General features: G+C 42.7%; 2 protein-coding genes across 3 annotated transcripts in view; one reads left to right on the forward strand and one right to left on the reverse strand.

Moving 5' to 3' along the window:
• Positions 1–8,812, forward strand: part of Vil1 (villin 1) — a 28,173-nt gene extending 19,361 nt beyond the window's left edge. The window contains exons 18-20 of the mRNA XM_021626399.2: positions 1,337–1,405; positions 2,667–2,807; positions 8,532–8,812. Of these exons, the coding sequence (XP_021482074.1) occupies positions 1,337–1,405; positions 2,667–2,807; positions 8,532–8,645 (324 nt within the window). The 3' untranslated portion in view covers positions 8,646–8,812. The remainder of the gene's footprint in view (positions 1–1,336; positions 1,406–2,666; positions 2,808–8,531) is intronic.
• Positions 8,813–9,877: 1,065 nt separating this feature from the next.
• Positions 9,878–22,887, reverse strand: part of Usp37 (ubiquitin specific peptidase 37) — a 70,234-nt gene continuing 57,224 nt past the window's right edge. For both annotated transcript variants that reach the window (XM_060368632.1, XM_021664474.2), the window contains exons 23-26: positions 18,514–18,629; positions 15,459–15,528; positions 14,251–14,389; positions 9,878–13,820 (exon numbers count right to left, since the gene is read on the reverse strand). In XM_060368632.1, coding sequence (XP_060224615.1) covers positions 13,733–13,820; positions 14,251–14,389; positions 15,459–15,528; positions 18,514–18,629 — 413 coding nt within the window. In that variant the 3' untranslated portion in view covers positions 9,878–13,732. The remainder of the gene's footprint in view (positions 13,821–14,250; positions 14,390–15,458; positions 15,529–18,513; positions 18,630–22,887) is intronic.

The raw sequence follows: 22,887 nt of genomic DNA on the forward strand, positions 1-22,887 counted from the left end.
GGTCACACGTGGACTCCTTATGGGTGGACCATGCAGCAGGCCTCCTAGGGCACCTGCTTCCCACCCCTACCCGTCCTCCACCCCAGGCTTATGGCTCTAGATGTTTTAAATTGGCAGAACAGAGGAATTTAGGGCAGAGAGCTTAATTTCCTCAAATCTGCTGCCTTCCCTTCCTTTTTCTTTTTCTCTTGACTCCTGTTGATGGCTCTCATCTTTAGGATCAATTAAGCAAGTCTCCTTCTCCCCATCCCCCGTCACGTGTGTATGGTATGTGTGCCTGTATGTCTAATCACATGTATATATGTGGAGGCCCAAGGTTCCTATCACGTGTCTTCTTCGGTCATTCTCTACTTTGTCTGCTGAGGCAGGGTGTCCCTCCAAACCCAGAACTCATAGGTCATCTACTCCGCTTGCCCCCAGGTTGGGGTTCCCTGTCCCCCACTTCCTTAGAGGCTAAGGAGCTGTGGATACATACAGGCAAGCTGTTACACCTGCTTCAGCTTTTTTATGTGGGAGCTGGGAATCTGAACCCCAGTCTTCATGCTTGGGAGGTAAGCACCTTTATCCACGGGGCCTCACAGTCACTCCAATCCCCCAACTCAGCAGTCCAGATGGACCTTCCCGGACCTCGAGTCTGTGCTTCCTTCTCTGCCTCATTCACTCATTCATTCATTCAGGAAGCATAATTCACCCAAGGAGCTCTGATGTGCCGATCTGGGTGTTAGATTCTGGAGCTGTGTATAGAGTAGTCTCCTAAAACTATCTCTCCCTTCCCTGTCCTCTGCTGGGGCACCCCTTAAGTGTGACCCCTGTTCACCTGAGTTTCCCAGAGTCCATCCAGGGTAGCCTTTGGCTACTTGCTCAGGGCTCACAGAGGGTCAGAGAAGCACATCCTCATCTCTTGTCCAGCTGAGCAAGGACAGATTAACTGGCTTGCCCTGTCTTTTTCTGATATGTTAGCTGCTTTGGCCTTATTCTCTCCATCTGATCTCCATCGTCATTAGGACCGCCTTGCTCACCTGCTTACTCTGAGTCACCTCCTGCCCGTCTTCCTACCTGGTCCCAGATCAGCCTTTTTTCCACTCTTAATAGAAAAAACAGCCATTGCCTGGCGTGGTGGTGCATGCCTTTAATCCCAGTGCTCAGGACAGGCAGAGGCAGGCAGATCTCTGAGTTCAAAGCCAGATCGGTCTACAGAGGAGTCCAGGACAGCCAGGGCAATACAGAGAAATCCTGTCTTGAAAAAAAACAAAAAACAAAAACAAACAAAATCACACACAAAAACATTTAATTTCTCTGCTGAGATGGGGTCTGATCTGTTTGTGCTTATTTGCAGAATGCCAAATCCTATGATGACCTTAAGGCAGAGCTCGGAAACTCTGGGGACTGGGGCCAGATTGCTGATGTAAGTATGGCAGCATGGCTAGCTCTGAATGGCCTGGAGATGATCGTAGCCATGGGAGCTGACAGTGTCAGAAGACAGCAGCACCTGGCACGTCACCCCATCTCCTCCTTTTTCTTGTGGAAGTCATTGATGTGTAACACCATGTCTCTCCGTTTCATAGTGAAAGGGCCTCCATTTTTATCACTCATGGTAAATGCATATTAAAATGCAGATTCTCTTTTCCTGGCATAGTGGTGTATGGCTATAATTGCAGAACACAGGAGGCTGAGGCAGAAGGACTATATAGAAATACCAAGACTCAAAACAGACAGACAAGCCGGAACCAGAAACAAAAGTAGCAGATTTAAAGGCTCCATGTTGAGTTGACTCTCAGAAGTATGCATATTTTTGCTTATTCATGTGTATATGATATGTGTGTGTAGGTGTAGGTCAGAGAGTAATCTTGAGTGTCTTCCCTGGTTGTTCTCTGCTTTATTTACTGAGACAGGGTCTCTTGTAAACCCAGAGCCCTCCAGTTCAGCCAGTCTAGTAGCTGGCTTGCCTCTGGGGTGCCTTGTCTACCTCTGGACTATGCTATTACAGATGGGCTACCATCCTGCCTGGCTTTTATGTGTGTGCCAGGAATCTAAGCTTCAGTCCTTATGTTTGTACAGCAAGTCCTTTGAGCCGTCTCCTCAGCTCAAGGCTCTGCGTGCTTTCAATGGAAGGCCTAGATGGTTTGATGGAGACAGGGCTAGCTTGTCAGAGACACAATCAAGACCTGAGAGCAACTTCTCAAGCACATGAAGGTAATCAGCAAGGGCATTCCCACCTCCTCCCATCACAAGAGGAGAGCTCCGTGGTGCTCAGTTAGCCCTTTCTGGCAGACACTTCAGTGTTTCAAAAGAAAAGCTGGCTTAAGGTTGAGTGAACTTATAGATGACAGTTTTATATCAGATAGGAGAGAATGGGTTATAAATGTCTAAGATAAATTAGATTCCAGGGGATGCCAGGGAGAAGTTAAAGTCATTGATCAAACAGTCCTCCTCTTCCAACTAACTTAGGTTAGATGCAGGGTGCTTAGCTACTTATATTAGCCTCTGGGTCCAACCCAGGGAGTGTGTTTCCTGAATGCGTGCGTGCGCAGGCATGCATGTATGCCTAACAGGAAAGTAGAACCAGGAGAGGCCTCCTGAAGACGGTACCCTAGAATGAAGAGAAGGGCATCAAAGGATGTAGTCACGTGGCTGCTGAAGTAACCAGTTGTTTCCTTCTTTCCTAGGAGGTCATGAACCCCACAGTGGATGTGTTCACTGCCAGTACCAACCTCAGTTCTGGGCCCCTGCCCATCTTCCCCCTGGAGCAGCTGGTGAACAAGGCGGTGGAGGATCTCCCAGAGGGTGTGGACCCCAGCAGGAAGGAGGTGAGTTGGCACCCAGCAGGACAAGGACTGGACCATACTGTTGGAAAACTTAATTGATCTCAGGCTATGCCCTGCAGTGGGCTGGGCACTGGGAATTCCTTGGCGAACAAAACACCTTCGTGGCAGGCAGCCTTCTATCCCTGGTTGCAGAGCAGAACAGCGCAATTACACTGTTCATGGTGAGGTGCAGGGGAGGGGCAGGAGAGTGTTAGGAGGAACATTTTTGAGTCAGAGGTCGATTCCTGACTGGTGACAGGAAGCTGGTTATAGGAGCCAAGTGAGTTCTTGGAAGAACAGCAGCCAGTATGAAGGCAAGAGGCCTAGGGAAGTGAGCACAGGAGACGGGGCAGATTTGTTTGTTTGAGGTAGGGTCTCACTATGTAGCGCTGGCTGAACTGGAGCTTGCTATGTAGACCACGCTGGCCTTGAATTTGTGGTGATCCTCCTGTCTCTGCCTATGGTGTGCACTACTAAGTCTCTTTTTTTTTTTTAATTATTTTATGTGCATTGATATTTTGTCTGCATTCATGTCTGTGTGAGGGTATCAGATCCCCTGGAACTATAGTTACAGACAGTTGTGAGCTGCCAAGTGGCTGTTGGGAATTGAACCCTGCTCTGGAAGGACAGACAGTGCTCTTAACCATTGGTCTCTCCAGCCCCTTGGTTTTGTGTTTTTGTTTGTTTGTTGTTTTTGAGACTGGGTCTATATCCTGGGACTCATTATGTAGACCAGGCGAGCCTTGAACTAAAAGAGATCTCCTGCTTCTGTCTCTTGAGTGCAGGGATTTGGGATTAAAGGTATGTGCCACCACGCCTGACCTCTGTTTTTGTTATTTAATTTTTTTAAAAAAAACTAAGTTATCGTGTGAGTGTGTATACATGTGTACATATAGGCACAGGTGCCTGTGTAGGCTAGAGGCATTGGATCCCCTGGAGCTGGAGTTACAGGTGATTGTGAAATGCCTGAGAAGACTACTGGGAATTAGACTTGGGTCCCTTGAGGACATACAAAAGCAGTATGTACTCCTGACACTGAGCCATTTCTAGCGCCTGGTGTGTTGTTTTGTTTGCTTGTTGTTTTGGGACAGTGTCTCACGTAGCACAGGCTAGCTTCAAACGTGTATGTAGCCCAGGGTGGCTTTGAACTTGTAATCCTCCTGTCTCCTCTCCCAAAGTCCTGGGTTGAAAGGCTTTTGCCATCATGCCGGGACTCAGAGTTCCACTTTTAAAAGCTCATAGATTAACAGATGGCAAAGAGCAATGCTCAGGTGAAGGGGGGAGGGGTTGGTCTAAAGAATGTGGTGGCAGCTAGGCATGGCAAACGCCTTTAATCCCAGCACTCAGAAAGGCAGAGGCAGGTAGGATCTCTGAATCAGAGGCCAGCCTAGCCTACAAAGCAAGTCCAGAACAGGCAAGGCTATACAGAGAAACCCCATCTGTACAACAAAGCACAACGTTAAGGATGTGGTGGCTTTGAATGTTTAGGGGGGAAAGCTGGTGACATTCATACATCGCTGGACTAGGACTACGAAGGGGGAAAATTGTGTCACTCCCAAGATAGAAAACTCTGGTCCAGACTAAGCTCGGGAGATTTTTTTTTCTTCCCATTTAAAGCCGAGGTTCTCAACCTTCCTAATGCTGCAACCCTCTAATATTACAATCGCCTCATGCTGTGGTGACCCCCCCAACCACAAAATTATGTCATGGCTACTTCATAACTGTAAGTTTGCTAGTTATGAATTGTAATGTAAGCATGGGATATGCAGGGTATCTATACGACCCCTTTGAAAGGGTCAGTCAACGCCAGGGGGTCGTGACCCACAGGTTGAGAAGCACTGATTTAAAGTCTCTTCCAGGCTGTAGGGTGCTCTGGTAGCCAGGCTGTCCGCGGGGCTCCTCAGCACAACAGTCTACCAGGTAACAGCCATGTCAGGCCTGCATGGGCTATAAGAACATGGCTCAGTGGGTAAAACACTTGCCATACAAGGATGAGGACCTGAGTTCAAATCCCTAAGGATGAATGTAAAGCTGGGTACAGGTAGCAAATGCCTGTAGTCTCATTGCTCCTATGTCAAGTAAGATAGGAGGCAGAGAAAGGCGACTCCCTGGTGTACACAGCAGTGAACAATGAGAGACCCTGTCTCCAACAGGGTGGAATATTAGGACCCACACACCCAAGGTTGTTCTCTGATTGTCACACACACCATCGCTCACACATACCTCATACACATAAAACCATATTGTGAGCTGGGTATGGCGGCTTTCACTTGTAATTCAAATACGTAGGAGCCGGAGGCAGGAAAATCATGCCAAGTTTGAAGGCAGCTTGTGCTGTATAGTTTAAGTCCTTCCTGCTTTTTGCCTCAAAGGGCACCATCACGCATTGTCCCCTGGCTTCTCTTGTGAGGTTCTAGAAAGCAACACAGCACCTATGTCCTTACACAGTTCTAGGATTCTCTCAGTAGAGACAGAAGCTTGTTTCATCCCCTGGCATATAGAAACATTTTAAAACAATGGGGCATGGTGATACACACCTATAACCTCAGCACTTGGGATGCTGAGGCAGGAGGATCGTTTCTAGTTTGAGCCTAGCCTGGGTTACTTAGTGAATTCAAAATCCACTTGGGCTATAGTATGAGATGGTGGTCTATTCTACAGTCAAGAAAACCACTTTCAGGGCAGGGAAGATGGCTCAGTCCATTAGTGCTTGCTATGAAATCTGAGGACCTGAGTTTCACTTCTAGTTCCCATACCAAATGTCATGCACGGGGCTGGAGAGATGGCTTGGGGCACCATAGGACCCAGGCTTGGTTCTCAGCACCCATACAGTGGTTGCCAACCACCCATAATTCCAGTTCTAAGGGACTTGATGCCCTCTTCTAATTTCTGCAGGCACTGCAATAATGTACAGGTATATAAATGCAGCCAAAACACACACAAATCTAAGAAAAATGAAAAGAGCAGGGATGCATGCCTTTAATTCCAGCACTCAGGAGGCAGATGCAGGTGGATTGCTGAGTTAGAGACCAGCCTGGTCTACAGAGTTCCAGGACATCCAAGGCTGAGAAACCCTGTCTCAACCCGTCCCCACCCCCACCCCTACAAAAAGTCAGGCATGGTGGCATGGTGACTCACGCTTGTAATCTTAGCTCTGGTAAAATCAACGAGCATGGGAGGGAGGGATTCCTGGAGTTTGCTGGCTAGCCAGCTTAACCTAGTCCGTGAGTTTCAGGCTAGTGAGAGACTATCTCAAGAAACAAGGGTGGAAGGCTTCTAGGCTCGTCCTCTGACCTGCACGCACGCACGCACGCACGCACCTACGCACCTACATACACATGGACTCACACATACACACTTGTGCCAAAAATACTTTTCCAAAGTATTTCCCAGAGATGGGAAGTAACTTGCCTGAGGTTTGTTAGCTAGTTGCACAATCAGAATTAGAGTAAGGGCCGCAAGCAGGGATGGGGACCAGGTCTTGAGTGCTAGGGTCATGTGCCATAAAAACCTTTCTAAAGGGTGAGGCAGCATGTTGGTGAACAGAGTTGGCAGGCTGAAATGGAGGGCTAATGCTGAGGGGATAGGATCAATACAGCCCATGGTTCTCAAGTTGGTTTAAGAAGACTCAGATTTATTTAAAATCATTGTCAGTAGCTGAGTTTAAAGAAAAAAAAAAAAAAAAAAAAAAAAAAAAAGACAGGGCCTCATTATATAGCCTAGGCTGGCCTCAAACTCATAGATCCATCATCTGCTTCTGCCTACCAAGAACTGGGAAAAAAGGTTTTGTTTGACTTTTAAGATTCTTAACTTTTTTTTGGATTTATGGGTGTTTTGTCTACTTGTTTGTATGTGCACCGCATTCATGTCTGTTTTCTGTGGAGATTAGAAGGCATCAAATCCCCTGTAATGAGTTACAGGTGATGTGAGCTATCATGTATGGGATGGGAACTGAACTTATGTCCTTTGCAAGGGCAGCAAGTGCCACCTCTGAGCCAACTCTCAAACCAGCCCTTGCTTTTTTTTTTTTTTTTTAATCATGGATATAACCATCTTGTTAGAAAGCCGAGTTCGAGTTCAGTGCCAAATGGAGAAAGTGAGATCCCAAACCTTTTGGGCTCCTTCAAACTCTGAAGCTGAGCCATTACCAAGAGTGGAATGGCAGTCTTGATGAAGGCAGTAGCCACAGGGTAAGGAAGTGTTGATGAGTCAACCTCAGGGAGGCAGAGGTGGACGTGGATGAAGCTAGTAATCAGTGGCAAAATATATTTTTGCTGTTTTTTGTTTTTTCGAGACACGGTTTCTCTGTGTAACCTTGGCTGTCCTAGACTTTGATTTGTAGACCAGGCTGGCCTGGTCACAGATCCACCTGCCTCTGTCTCCTTAAGTAGTGGGATTAAAGGTGTGTGCCACCATGCCCACCTAGGCTGGCAGAATTTAAGAGCAGGACCCAGGATACAAGCTCAATGGGATGGGCAGTCCCTGCCATTTAGCTGGGGTTAAGAGTCCAGCAGTCTTGACACAGCTGAAAGGTCACACTTACTGGGCCCAGGAGGGTACCATGGATCCTAGTGCAGAGCTCAATCAGTCTTAGCAGCCACACCTGTAACAAGAATAGGGGCAAAAGGTTCCAGTAACAGACTTGGTGCCCAGCAGCTGTTCCCATGCAGATACCCTTATTTACGCCATTCCAAAACAAGGTGCTATATTGCCATGCCTGGGGGCTGGGAAGGCTCCCAGAAGACTCGAGGAGAAAATGCCCAGGCCTGGGAGGCAAGTCTAATGACAGAGAAGGGAACTGGGTTGTCACACCCACCTGAGCTCGAAACCCCATCTACAGTGTTTGCTAAGCTCATCAGTGTAGGCACTCTGGGAGTCCGAGAAACGTCCCCTGGGCAGTTTTACTTCAGAATGGACTAAGCCTTAAAGTAAGCCTTGCACATGGAAGGAAAGCGCTGGATCACAGCACTCTCTGGCCTCTATCTTCCAAGTTCTGAGTTACAGGAGTGTGCCACCATCTCATTTCTTCCAGCCCCTTAAATTTTAACTTATTCATTTTTATTATTTACTTTTAGAGATTTAATATGTGTTTTGCTTGGGTATGTTTATCATGTGCAGAGTACTCCTACAGGCCAGAAAAACAAAACAAAAATATATACACATACACATCCCCTGGTATGTGGTGTGGTGCTATGGTATGGTGCCAGGTATGGTGGTGCACACCTTTAAACCCAGTACTCAGAAGGCAAAAGCATCTCTAAGGTTCAAAGCCAGCCTGTTCTACATGTGATTTCTGGGCCAGCCAAGACTTATATAGTGATACCCTATCTCAGAGAATTTTGGGCTAAGAATATAGCTCTGGGTTTGAACCATGCAGCATAAAAAACTGTGCCTGATAGTACATGCCTATGATCTTAGCAACTTGGAGAGGTAGGAGCAGGAGGTCCAGGAGTTCGAGCCCCAGTCTTGGTTATGAGATCACCTCAAGTCTTGCTACTTTATAAAGTAGGAGCCTGAAGAGAACAGAAGTTCCTTAAACAAGCCAAGATCGTAAGATCTGACTGCACGGCCTTTTATTCATGTTCTGCTTCCTCCTCCTCCCCTTTCCTGGCTCCTGACACTGTTACTTTTGTTCCTCATTTGTTTGATCTTATGCCACATCTGTATGATTCATCCTGAGCAAACCCAGGGGAAGACTGTGACCTTTGCCCTCTGATCCTCTCCTAGGAGCACCTGTCCATTGAAGATTTCACGAAGGCCTTGGGGATGACTCCAGCTGCCTTCTCTGCCCTGCCTCGATGGAAGCAACAAAACCTCAAGAAAGAAAAAGGACTATTTTGAGAAGCGTAGCTCTGGCAGCTCTCTGCCAGTGAGGGCTTTGTTCTGCCATTACTGTTTTCAGTCCTATACCAGTTGAAAATGTCCAATTGTATCTGTGAGTCACGGTGTGACAGTCCCTTATAACAGTGATCTACCCATTCCTTCAGAAACATGCCATGGGTCCCATAGTCTGTTCTAGTTTTGTTTTGTTGTTTTTTTTTTCCTTAGAGAAACAGTCAAACACTCCAGGAAACATTATCATCTGGGTTTTTCTTTCACTTACAGCAGTGTTGAAAGGAACCTTTATTCTCCTGAGGTAATTGTTGTCTTGGAGGCTTACTGCCTCTGTTTGCTAAACTAGGCCTAGTCTTGGAAGCTACTAGCCTCTGTACAATCTAACCTAAGGCCTAGAGTGTGTTCAGCCTCTGAGACTACTTTTTAATAAATCATCCTTTCTTGTTCTTACTAAGCCCTGAGCTGGCTCAAACTCCTCTCCCAACTAATTTATTCAATCTGGCTTTTCTCTCAGCCTCTGAATTGCTCTGCTTGGCCTCTAACTTCAGCAATCTGCTCTAATTTCCTAATTCTCTGGTTTGTTGTGCTTTCACCTGTGCCCGGCTTGTTCTCTCATTCAGCCTCTCTCTGTAAAACTCTCCTGGTAAAACTGCCTTCTCTATATCTTTCTCTGTGTTGCTCCCTTAAGTAGTTTCTCTTTCCTCTCTCCTGGTAAGAGTTTTGGGCACATCCTATTCTGTCAAATCTGATTCATCACTTTCTTTTTTTTTTGACACTCAATTAGACATCACTTTCAAACTTGAGTGCTTCCTTCTACAAACTATCTTTACCTTCATTGTTTGGGATTAAAGGCGTGTACTATCATGCCTAGACCTAAGCTTTTCTTTACCTGATTCTCTGTACCAGGCTGGCCTTGACCTCAGATCTGCTTTACTCTGTCTCCTGAATTAAAGGTGTGTTTAATAAAATTATGAGGGAATAAAAAAAATGAGGGTTAGCTGTTATTTTACCCCCTCCTCCATACTTGAATACCATGAAGGGAAAGCAAAAGGCCAAGGCTGAGCATAAAAGCCGTTACCCAGAGGCCTCTGTAAAGCTTTATAGACACCCCAAATGATATTAGGAACAGTTTGCTACACGAAATCCAATCAGAAGCCAATAGAAGGTGATTTCCACTTAAAAGAACTGGTTATTCAGTGTCCCCAGGAACATGTCCCTTTGAAGAAATAAGTCAAACATAAGGTTAATAAAGGCTTTAATGTTTTTCACACATCCTCAAAAAAAACAAAAATCTGTATAATTTAAAAAGGAAACAAAAACAAGGAAAAACCATAAAGGATACAGAGGAACAGTTCTGCTAAAACACAGATAAAGTGCCGTTCCACACAAACATCAATAATCAGAACCAGAAGTCACTCTGAACACAAAGGAAAAAAGCCACCTCACAAATAATGTGGCCAAAGCTGCCAGCAAACCTGGGAGCAGCTCAATTAGCAAGGTGCAGGAACCTCACTTCTGTTTCTCTTCCCAAGGCGTGAAGAACACCCAGCAAGAGGCCAGGGAAGGTGGTGAGGAAATGCAAAAATGAAAAGGCAGCAAGAGGGCAGATGCACGTATCTATGATGGTCTTGCTCTTGCCCACTCTTGTTCCAACTGACCAGTTTGGACAACTGCCCTTTGCTGTTGCATCTAGCTTGATACACCTGGATCCTGACAGAGGCCTCCACCATCTTTCTCAGGGCTGAGGACTATCTTTAACTTTTAAGTCCATTGTCACTAAATTGTTTATTCATATGAGAACACCTATAATTAAAACCACCAAATCTTAGATACATAGCACACGTGGAAAAGAAACAATTTACTAATCATGTACAAATGAAAGAAAAGCAAACCACAAAGGAGTTTACTGTGGTGACATACAGAATAATCCTTTTACAAAACTCCCATGGCCAAGAAACAAGTTTGTCAATAAAATATATCTCCATATAATAAGACAATATAGACAGAATTTTAGGTAATGAATTAAAAAGATGTTAGAGGGCAGAAACCTGGTTTTTTGTTTGTTTTTATATATTTGCAGGGAGATGTTATTGTAGAACAGGCAGAGGAATGGACATGGCTGTTTTACTTTTATGTAACCTGCATATGGTACTGGGCTGTTGCAGTTTCTAAAACATTCAGAGTTACTTTGCTAAGGTTTTAAATATTAGCACTTCTCCCTGAGAATTTTATACTTCATCAAGGAGGAAGATTAAAGAATGCTTAGTCTAACATTTGCACCCAGAGTTAGCCTATTTGTAAATACTGCATCTTGAAATGCACAGACATCTATACTTGCTATGTCTGCTACTGAGCTGTCTAGGTTATGCCGGACCATAGGAGGTAAGCAAACAATTTGTAATCATAATATAAACAGAATTAATGGATTTACTTGTTCTTCCTGCTGGAAAAAAACTTATAAGTGTGTGTATACACAACCATCCCTACAAAAGAAAGGTGCAGCCTCCCCAGAGGCCTAAATGATAGTCTTGGCTACTAAAAGAGCACATGTAGCTCTTTAACTCTGCATAATGCAGAGGGAAAAAACAAAATTACCTTTTAGTTTATTTTGCCTTCCAAAAATTTTTGTCTAAGATTAAAAGATTGCATAGGGTACTAATTGCTATAAAATTCCAGTTCATTTCTTTAAAGTAACGTTACCACACACTTGGCATTTTACATAGGAAGGTCATTATGCCAACTGAAGGGAACTGACACCCTCTGTTGCTATCTAATTTGTCCCTTCCTAGCCCAACATGTCAACTGCTTTATAACCCAATTCTGCGATCACAGTGTTCAGAAAAAAAAAAAAAAAAAAAAGGAATATATTATTTACTCATAATTTAAAAATATACACAGCCAGCCTAGGACAACCAATACCTCAATACTTCCATCAACACAGTCTAGGTGAAATAGCCATTTGGAGTCAAATGGGCAAATTAAAGGAATGAAGGGAGCAGGGGAAGGCTGACAAGACCAAGACCATAGTATGGACAGAATGTAAAATTCAAGTCCTAAATTTGTAAGTAGTAACCTATTTTCAACTAATAAGTCCAGACCAAGACATGAAGACAAACCAATTCAGGTTTTGTATCAAGTGTACTTCTAAGCCAACACACATATAAGCCATGAGAGCAACTCAAATGTGGCTGCCCTGGAGGAAATAGAGGCTCAGGGTATTATTTCTATTTTCCTCCATGTCATAATGCAGAGCTCACATCAAACCTCCTAATCATTTTACCAGCTCAAAGTTCTCCAGTGCAGACACTGGAGAGAACATGGTAAATAAATCACCCGATTACCACTCCACTTGATAACCAGTCACTTTCAAGCAAAACAAAACAGAATGAGGCTCCTGGTAGAAGTGAAACAACACAATTTAAAGTTAGTTTTATAAACAAATAATTTTCTTTATAGTAAACTACTGTATACCCTACCCGTGCCTTTGGAACATTCACTATTATAATGTGCTGGTAGATGGTAGGAGTCGGAGTTTATCAGTAGTCAAACACATGCACTGAGGCATACCTCGGCGATTCAGACCTTTAGAAGAGGTGATTATGTAGGAAAACCTAGGTTCTAAGAGTCTGGCTGGAGTTCTCTGAATATAATCATCCAGGAAAGATATTACATCTTCAGTGATGGGTTTTATCAGTCCCTGAAAATTTGATATGGTTTCATACCTAACTTAGAACCTGCAGCAACCCTCCCATTAACAATAAAAGCAAGAAAAAATAGGGAAGGAAACAAATGCAGGCTTCATTTTGCTAAAGTCTGCATAATCCTACTGACACTTGAACTGAGAATTCACTCAGGCTAATTCTTTTTATGGTTTCATTAGCTGCGTACCCGGGTAGGTTATGCTTGCTAAGTGACTAAAGCAGAACTTGCCACTCACTGCCACTTGGTCTCAACTCAAAGCACCTAAAAAGAGATGTACTGTGCACCTTTGATAGATAGCTCCTGGAATCTCCTGCAGCTATCCTAATTCTCATCACTGCTTAGTTTCATCCTTGCAACAGTGTTTAACTTTGGCTTTAGTGGTCCAGAGTTTACACTGTAAAAAGTAGCATGCCTCTTGCCTTTTGCTGTCTGGGAGACAAAAAGACTAGCACTCTTTCCTGCTCTAAGCATCCCTATCAAAGAGTCCCGGTTGAAGGGATACTATCTTTGAACTTTTCAAATTGAGGTTTTAATCCGTTGGATGCCATGCCTATTCCACAGAAAAAAATGATACAGAAGTAAATCTAAGCTTCTAGCTTTACCACCAATACAACACAGAAGAGTATGATGAACACACTGTGTGGAGGCATCTCTGAAAGAAAATGCCAAGTGCATAATAAATAGCAAGTGTAGGACTGTAACATTCCAAAGCACCAACAATCCATTTGTTTTGGAAACTGCGTGTAAACAGCATGAGAATCATAAAATCAAAAGAAAAATAAAACTCAAAGCAGGCTACAGAAATGCCTCTTGCAAGGAAAATAAACTGTTATTAGTGTAACTGGCTTTCCAGTGAACTTTACTCATAACAAACATATAAAAGGTTGGGCTTGAGTGAAGCCACTCAAAAAACAAAAGTTAAAAGCCAAATGATATGTGCATCTTCACACCTTCCTCAGATGAATGTGCTTAGACACTTTGATCTCCCCTCCAAACAGCTGTAGCACACTGTGGGCAGGCAAACTGCTTCTGGTGGCTCATCCTATTAAGGCTCCATTCATTCCATATGTATGTGTGGGTATGTACACATATATATTTACAGCATGTATTACTAAGACCAAAAAACAACAACAACAACAAAAAACAAAACAAAAAAAAAGCATCACTCTTGTAGGAGAAAAAGAGGATAATCAGCTATAGATGAGACCAAAGTTTCCATAAAACAGCATGGAGCGTTGCACATGACTGAATTTTGTCTTTTGTTTGGCCCTGAGCTATTTGTTGCTCCTGCATCAAGTAGAATTCCAAATTCTCTTCGGGCAGAGGAAAGGTGAAGTGGGTGGCAGTGAGAGAGAAACGCAGTCCATGCTGCCAGCCCAGGAGTTCGCGCCTCACAAGGCCTGACGGGTAGCTTTCCCCACTTCCATGCTAAGTGCCTGAGAGTTTTTTTCTGTCTCCAGCAACTCATCAAAGATCTCCCTTAAAAAAACAAAACAAAACAAAAACACCAAGTCAGAATTCAATGAGAACTGAATACAATTGAATACAGGCAAGGGAAAACCAAAACCAAAACCAAATCAGGAAATGGATATTGATAAAGCTTGCATAACCCTACTTTGCATTTAAACTTCATTAAATGAGCCGTTTAGTTATTGAAAGCTGATCTCTGAGCATGAGGAAGAGCCAGCAGTTAGCTTCAGTTCCCAGTCACATGAGCAGACCTCACTGACAGAACTGGAAGACAAACTTGTAAGATAGGTTCTACTAGGAGCAGGCTGCTCAAAGTGCAGCCCAGACATCCCCGAGAGATGGCCAAGTGAGCAAGGAAAACACTCTGGACTATAGGAGCGACCAGCTAGTAAAGCACAGGGAGTGCGGGAAGGTCACTTCCATTTGCTGGGCCTCCTACTTGTGCATGTAGAAGAAGATATAGCCGCTCCGGTCCCGGTCACTCTGCACGGCAGCCTCCTGGATTTTAGAGACCTCCAGGTCATTGTAAGTGAACCATGCCTGTTTTTTAATGTCGTACACATCACTAATGTAATGACCTGAAACAGAAAATATGAAAAATAAGGTTTTTCGAAACACATTCTCAGCTATCAGAAGTTTGAAAAAAAGAAACAAGGAATGACTTTATTCTCAGCATCAGCAATATTTCTTTCTAAAATTCATTTGAAAAATATGTACAGAGAATTAAAAGTGATAGGTTTTGTCTGCATATTCTGCAACAGTTACAGTTCAGCTCTTGGATATCTGAGACAGAGTGTCTTTAGAGAGAAATTAGCTAACCTTGAACTCACTTACGTAGTTCACAAAGCCTTGAGCTTTTTTGTTTTTAAACCATGCTGTTTCTCAAGGGTTTGGTACATTTCTGTAATATATCAGAGACAACTTTTTACTTAATTTTTTTGCATGTGTGGCATGTATGTATCTTCCTCAATCACTTCCCACTTTATTTACTATGGCTGGGTGTATTATTAGACCTAGAGCTTGCTAGTTTCACTACTCTGGCTAGCCAGCTTGCCCTGGGAAGGTCCTTCTATCTGTCTCCTGTGAAGCTGGGATACCAGACAGGTCACTGGAATGTATGTAGTGCTGGAATCCAAATTCTAGTCCTCATGCTTGGAAGGTAAGTACTTTATCCACTGAATAATTCCCCCGGGTCAAGACAACTTTTTAATAAATGTATTTTCTCTGAGGAATTTTCATCATCATTTATGAGTAGAAAAACCAAACAGTCATACCAACTTGCCTAATCCATAGAAAAACCAAACAGTCATACCAACTTGCCTAATCCACAGACAGTGTTTAATTAAAGGGAGCATTTTAAAGTTTTCCTTATCTTTTTATAGATATGGTCTCATGTAGCCCAGACTGGCCCTGAATGCCTGAGCTTCCTGCCTCCATTCTATCAATGCTGGGATCACAGGTATGTATCCCACTTTCTAGCTTCCTGCATGCTAGTAGGCAAGCACTTTATCAACTGCATCCTTAACTTCCTTCTTAAGTTTTTCCTAATGTAGTCAACCTACACCTAACAGAGACAGGCAAATACTAACATTGGGGCAAATGGTCACTACTTTGTTAACAAATGCTGAAGTCATGATGTCCATTTACCTGAGGAAGAGGTACTCCCAATGTGACTGACAACACTGATGAGCCGATAGGAATGAGGAAGAGTTCCTGTCTGAAAACACAAGTGGACATAACTTTTTATTTGAATAAAAGTAAAATACTGAATTTAAATTTATTAATCAAAGGTGACATTGATAATCTTCAATAGCAAACTTCAGAGGTTAACTGTTCATAAACCTTAATGTATAAATCGTATCTCTAGGAATTATCCTAAGAAAATAATTTAAAAGAAAGAAATATACTTGGGACTGGAGAGATGGCTCAGCAGTCAAGAGCATCCTATACTTAAAGAGGACCCAAGTATAGTTTCCAGCATCCACATAGGCACCACAACTACCTATAAAACTCCAGCTCCAGAGAATTTGAGGCCCTCTTTCAGCCTTCAAGTACACACACAAAATAAATCTTCAAAAAAGTATACTTTATATGTATTAAACTACTCACTATAACATTATAATGAAGTTAGAATATATCCAATAAGAAGTTAGAATATATCCAATAAGAGTTCACTGATTAGTGGTAGATCAATAATATATATTATTCAGCCAAAAGAAAAAAAATTTTTTTACAGGGTTTTTCTGTGTAGCCTTGGCTGTCCTGGACTCACTTTTTTGTAGAACAGACTGGCCTCAAACTCAGAAATCCACCTGCCTCTGCCCCTCTGAGTGCTGGGATTACAGGCGTGCACTACTGCACTGATGGCTAAATTATTCAGCTTTATAGAAAAATTATGTCCAAGCCCAGTGTGGTAGCACATGCATTTAGTGCCAGCACTCAGGAGGCAGAGGCAGGCAGGTCTCTGTGAGTTCAAAGCCAGCCTGGTGATCTACAAAGCACATCCAAGACATTCAGGGCTACACAGAGAAACCTTGTCTCAAAACAAACAAACAACAACAACAACAACAAAAAAAGAGAAAACTTATGTCCATTAACAACATATTAGCTTGTTTTCCAAATCCATATACATAATAACTACAGCTCTACATAAAGTTACGTTCAGTTATGTACTGAACAAAAGAATGAAAAGGAAAGCTCCTGTGTTACTGCCATAATTATGAATAGATTTCTATATTTTAAACACCGTATTAAAATATTATTAATACAAATAAAAATGAAAAGTAAAATTGATACACTATAGGTTGTACAATAAAGTTAAACCTGAAGAAGGAATACAGCTATAAGTAAATAAAAACCATTAGCACTGGGCAGTGGTGGCTCATGACTTTGATCCCAGAACTTGGGAGGCAGAGGCAGGTGAGTTCCAGGACAGCCAGGGCTACACAGAGAAACCCTGTCTGGAAAAAGCAATCCCCCGCCCCTCCTCAAAAGCCATTAGGAATTTTTGATGAAGTAATTGACTTTGGGAAGTTATCTGAAGTAGGAAATTTAGAATGTGGAGAATACTATAACCACACACAGTTGCTGAACACACTATTTATTATAACCAAAAATTGAAGTTGTATGGGGAAGCATGTCTGTAACTCCAGGGGAAGGATCTGAATTCTAGGTTACCCTGGACTACAAAGCAAGACCCTGTCTCAAAAAATAAAATATAGAAAATTGAAACAACTTAAATGTTCAGTGTTAGTTAAAAATTTCCTAAGTAGTATGTTCATTTGAAGTTAAAATAAAAACTCAGGCTGGAGACAAGGCTCAGTCAGTAGACTGTTGACCTGGCACACAAGAAGCCCAGGGTTCAGCATAGCACTGAGCACAGAGGCACACACCTGGGATTCCAACACTCAGGAGGTAAAGGTGTCAGGGTCAAAACGTCATCCTTGGTTATACAGCTGTCAGTCAGTCTGAGCTATAGGAGACTTCATTTAAAAAAGGAGGGAGGGAAGGAAGAAAGGAGGGATGGAGGAATGGAGAGAGAGACAAACAAACACGGGGCTGGAGAGATGGCTCAGTGGTTAAGAGCACTGGCTGTTCTTCCAGAGGTCCTGAGTTCAATTTCCATAACCACCTATAATGGGATCTGATGCCCTTTGGACACAGGATATTACTCTGTAGCCCATATTAGCCTTCAACTCTTCTTAGCAGATCTTGCCTCAGCCTCCCAAGTGCTGAGATTATAGGCACAAGCAAGTATGTCAAGTGAATAGTATTTAACAAGCAGAATAAAAATTTGCTTAGGTTATAATATCGTAAAGCACATATAAAGGTGGGAATGACAAAATAATATATTAATAGTTGCTAATAATAGTTGTGTGCTAGAAGAGTGGAATCCCATGTAATCAAAATTTTAAAAAAAAGAGAAGGATGTTGATATAGTAGCACCTATCTTTTTGTTTTGACAAGGTTGTTTCTCTGTGTAGCCTTGGCTGTCTTGAACTTGCTTTGTAGACCAGGTTGGCCTTGAACTCACAGAGATCCACCTGCCTCTGCCTCTCTGAGTGATGGGATTACAGGTGTGTACCACCATGCCTGGATGGTAGCATATTTCTTTGGTCAGCCCCATCTATAGAGTGAGTTCCAGGACAGCCAGGGCTACAAAGAGAAGCCCTGCCTCAAAAACCAGACAAACGGGGCTGGAGAGATGGCTCAGAGGTCAAGAGCACTGACTGCTCTTCCAGAGGTCCTGAGTTCAACTCCCAGCAACCACACTGTGGCTCACAACCATCTATAATGAGGTCTGGTGCCCTCTTCTGGCCTATAGGCATACCTGCAAGCAGAACCCTGTATATATAAAAAATTAAAAACAAAACAAACAAACAAAAAATAGGGGCAGGGGAAGAGATACTAGTATCTTTGAATAGTTTTCACTAAATATAAAGATATATTAGTACTTGATAGAACTAAAGGTAATGTAATATATTTGTTTATATCTTCATTTATATGGATATACATGTTCTTATCTAATAAAGAATTAAGAATGTCAGGATGAATTTCTATTTTGTCTGAAAGTAATGAAGAGGAAGAGATAAGAGGAAATGAAGATGCTTTGACAGCAGCTGAGGGGCAGAAGCTTGCTATACTAAGGAAGAATCTCTAAAGAGAAGGAGCAGAACAACATTGACAGTCTCACCAACCATACCTCAGCATTTCTTTTCAGCTCCTCGGCTTCAGCTTCTGTGTACTCCATATCAAAAACATCCTCATTTCCAGAGTCCTCATCTGAGCCCAGGGAATCCAGAAAAGAGTTGTTAAACTCTGAAGAACAGAAAGATGGGTCTTGTAAAAGTTCTTGGAATAAACATAGATGATTTGGGAAGATAAAACAACTCAATACAGGGCTAGACTTGAGGGCATCCACCTGTAACTCTAACACCAGGAAGGAAGATGGAAGTATGAAAATAGTGGGTTGAGGGCATTCTGGATTAGAACATGTCTCAAAACCAAAACAAAACAAAAACCCACCAGCTTAAAGTACTCATCTCATCATCCTAAGAAAACACAAAAAAGTTCTATTAACAGGGTTCCAATTCACTGCAGCAGCTATGAAAGAAGTGTTTTCTTGTTTTCTGTGCCTGCCTATGTTCAGGTGATTATGAATGTGTAGGTAGAGGTTCATCTCTAGGGCTGTTCCTTAAGAGCTTTCTACCTTTTTTAAAATTAATTTTTGTGTATGAGTATTTTATCTGTATGTATTATCTGTGCACCATATGCATGCCTGGTACCCTCAGGTGACAGATCTCCTGGAATTAGTTATACACAACTGTGAACTGCCATGTGGATGCTGGTAATTGAACCTAGGTCCTCTGGAAGAGCAGTCAGTATTCTTAACCATTAAGCCATCTCTCCAACCCCTCTACCTGGAATTTTTTGTTTGTTTGTTTTTTTCGAGACAGGGTTTCTCTGTGGCTTAGCCTTGGCTGCCCTTGCTACCTGGATTTTTAAGACAAGGCCTCTCTCACTAGAACCTGGACTCTGGGAGGTCTCCACCTCCCTGGCACTGTGATTACAAGTACAACAGTGGCACAAATGTTATGGTGGTATCCAAGCACTTAAATGGATTTAAGGCCTACTCCACAGGAGGAAACACACACACCAGGCACTATAAATTTGACCAAAAAACAATGCCTGGGGAGCTTATAGACCAAAGGGGTAAACTTCCTACTATTATTTTGCTAAATGGACATAGTATCAAACTGCCTTCTAAATCTGTGAGCCCAGTGATTATTGTAGCTATCAATCCTCATCAGAGAAGTGTCTATGTGCAGTAGACACTAACACAGAAACTCAAAAACAGTCAAAGTGCAAAGAGTCTATGGAGTGTTCAGCCACAAATAGGACATCTATACCACACTAGCTGTTCCTAAGGCTCAGGGACCACCATGGAAGAAAGAATGGCAAGACTAAGATCCAGAGGTTAGGAGAACTGGAGCGAAACAGTATCTTTGGATATGTCAGGCTGCTCTACTTATGAACCCACAACATCTATGATTGACTGCCCAAGATCAAGCCAACCAACATTATAGCATGAAGTGGTGTGTTGGTTTGAAAATGGCAACCATAGGCTCATATGTTTAAATACTTGGTCCTTATTTAGTGGAACTACTAGTTGGGGAAGGATTAGGAGGTGTGGCCTTATTGGAGAAGGTGCATTTCTGGGGACAGATTTGAGGTACCATTCCTAGTGTGTTGCTTGCTATCTACCTCATGGTTGTAGATTAAGATGTGAGCTCTCAACTGTTCCTGCTGCCATGTTTTCAGTGCACCATCATGGATTTTAACACTCTGAAACCCTAAGCAAAATTAAATGTTTTCTTTTACCTTGGTAATGTTATTTTTATCATAATCACAGAAAAGTAACTATGACAAGGGGAAGGGGCTCATGAGGCACCATCCTTAAGAGAGGATCTATGAATAGTTTATGGCATCTTGAGGGAGAATCAGTTTTCTTTAAGAGTATGGCCTCTGGTATGCTTATCACATTCTAGCAAATGATCTCATACCCAGGAATATATGGGTAGAAAAATCTGGAGTTGATTTCCTATACAGAAAACATGAAGTTGGTAAGGACTATAGGACATGGGGATAGATCTGGGAGAAATAAGGGGGAGGGTTGGGGCATATAATGACTGAAATACATTGTATACATGTATGAAATTCTCAAAGGATTACCAAGAATATTATAGTAAACAAAACAAGTATGCACCACAACACCTGCCTTTTTAGAAAGTGGATGCTGGGGATCAAACCCAGGTCCTCATGATTGTATAGCAAGCAGGCCCTGCCTTTTCTTTGGAATACACTGACATGATAAAGGTAACTTAGGCTGCACTTGCAGAGGACCCAGGTTCAGTTCCTAGCACACACATGGCAGCTCACATTAGTAACTCCAGTTCTTTTGACCTCCATAGGCACACACAGTTACATACATATATGCAGGCAAAACATTCATACACACTTAAAAAAAAGTAGCAGGGGTGGTGGTCTAACCATATAAAATGAATAAACTGAAAAAGAATACATAATTATACAGATCATCGGAGTTCACTTCCTGCAGCCCCCCTCCCCCCCCCAAAAAAAGAGGTCAAACCAGGCAGGCCTCTAACCCTAGACTCAGGAGGCAGAGGCAGAGACAAAGGCAGAGAACTCTCTAAGTTCAAGGCCAGTCAGGGCTATATAATGAGACCCTATCTCAAAAACAAAACAACAAAAAGAGGCCACAGAAAAACTAATAACTTTTTTTTTAAAATATGAAGTTCTTGAAATATAATATAAATATGGAAGTTCAACTTTAGCTTTTATAAATTTCACCCCAAACAGACAAATTCAGTATACAAGTCATCTTCATTAATGATTGTACATAAAGAATTTGTAAACAGTTCTTAGCTTATAACAAACTAAAAAACAAAACAAAACAAAACAAAAAACAAAAAGACACCAGAGGGACATTTAAAAGACATGAACAAAGAATGGAAGAAACTGGAGAAGAAAACACAGCACTTTCCCTAACTATACAGTGCTAAAAACAACAGAAGTCTAGACCTCTTTGAAGAGGTTGAACAGTTTCTGGTGTAAGTGATGTGCAGTGCAGATGAAGTCAGGATGGATGCTGGTCTGCGCACTGATGAAAGTGACTCACACCTCCAGCTGTTATTGTACTTGGCTCTTAGAATACCTTAGAACAAAGGTAAAAGATTAGAAAATTCCTCAGTAACTTGAAAAGTCAAAGGAACTCAAAGATGCAGGAACAGTGGCTCCCACCTGGGATGCTGATGCAATTTCATTGCTGTGAGCTCAAGGTCAGCCTAGGTTAGAGCAATATTCAGAGTTGGTTTAAATGTTACAATTATCACGTTAGCTCCTTAATCTTGATAATGAACTAACAGTAAGGCTGAGTGGACACATGAAACAAGCTTTTAACAAGGACTATGGAGACCAAACATACCAGATAGAGCAAGCTAAAAGAAACAATCTACTCAGGGAAGAGAAAACATCAAGCCAATTCACTGTATTTATGTCCTTGTTGTTCAGATACTACTTCAATGAAACAAGTAAGGCATAAAAGAAGTCATAGCCAGATGTGGCGACGCACCCCTGTAATCCCAGCATTTGGGAAGGCAGAGGCAGGTGGTATTATGTTGTGCAGGCAATTCAACTGGCCTGCCCTTAGGGGCCTTAAGGGCCCTGACAACATCCTATGTCACTACCTGCGTCCTATGACATCAAATGGGCCAGGTGTTTCAGATATAAACAATCTGCCACTCCTACCTGCTCTCTCTGCTCTCTGCCTTGGTTTCTCCTCTCCTAGGTGACCTCTCCCCATCTCTCTCTCTCTCCTCTTGCACTCTCTCTACCTCGGTTTCTCTTCTGGGTTTCCCACTGTGTCTATCTGTCTCTCCATATCCATCCAATAATAATCTCTTTACATCAGATCTATAGTATGTGGCATTTTTAAATATGTCCAAACACTGGTTCATTTCATGGAAAGGGCTCTCTTGGTAATATCTGGTCACAAAGGACACCTTACACCACAAGTTTGGGACGTGCACTTTCAACCTACAGCCACTATAATCTGCTCTGGCCTTTCATAACTGCTCGCTTTGCACCAGACTTCACTGTTAGGGAAGCCACCTGGCCTCGGGGCTGGCGCATACGTGGGGGACGGTTTAAGCTATGGGCAGATGGCAAAGAAAGAGAACTCTCCTTCTCAATGGACTAGGGGAAGGGGAGAGGAGAAGCTGGAGGGAGGGAGGGAAGGAGAGAGGGGGCCTCAATTGGGATATATAATGAATAAATTGTAAAAAAAAAATTAAAATTAAAAAAAATTACCCTCCACCATAGCCTCAGACAGCTTTAAACTGCAATGCCTCAGGCCCTCGGGTGGCTTTAAATTTCCCGCCACAAGTGTGCTCATGAGCTTGAGGAGGAGGGTTTTTAAGTTGTACAGATGCCTGCTCAGCTGTGCCAGAATGGACAGTTTTGAACTGCTGCTGGGCAGGAACCACCATGTCACCAT

Source organism: Meriones unguiculatus, chromosome 15 (genome assembly GCF_030254825.1).
Source record: "Meriones unguiculatus strain TT.TT164.6M chromosome 15, Bangor_MerUng_6.1, whole genome shotgun sequence".
NCBI classification, from domain to species: domain Eukaryota; kingdom Metazoa; phylum Chordata; class Mammalia; order Rodentia; family Muridae; genus Meriones; species Meriones unguiculatus.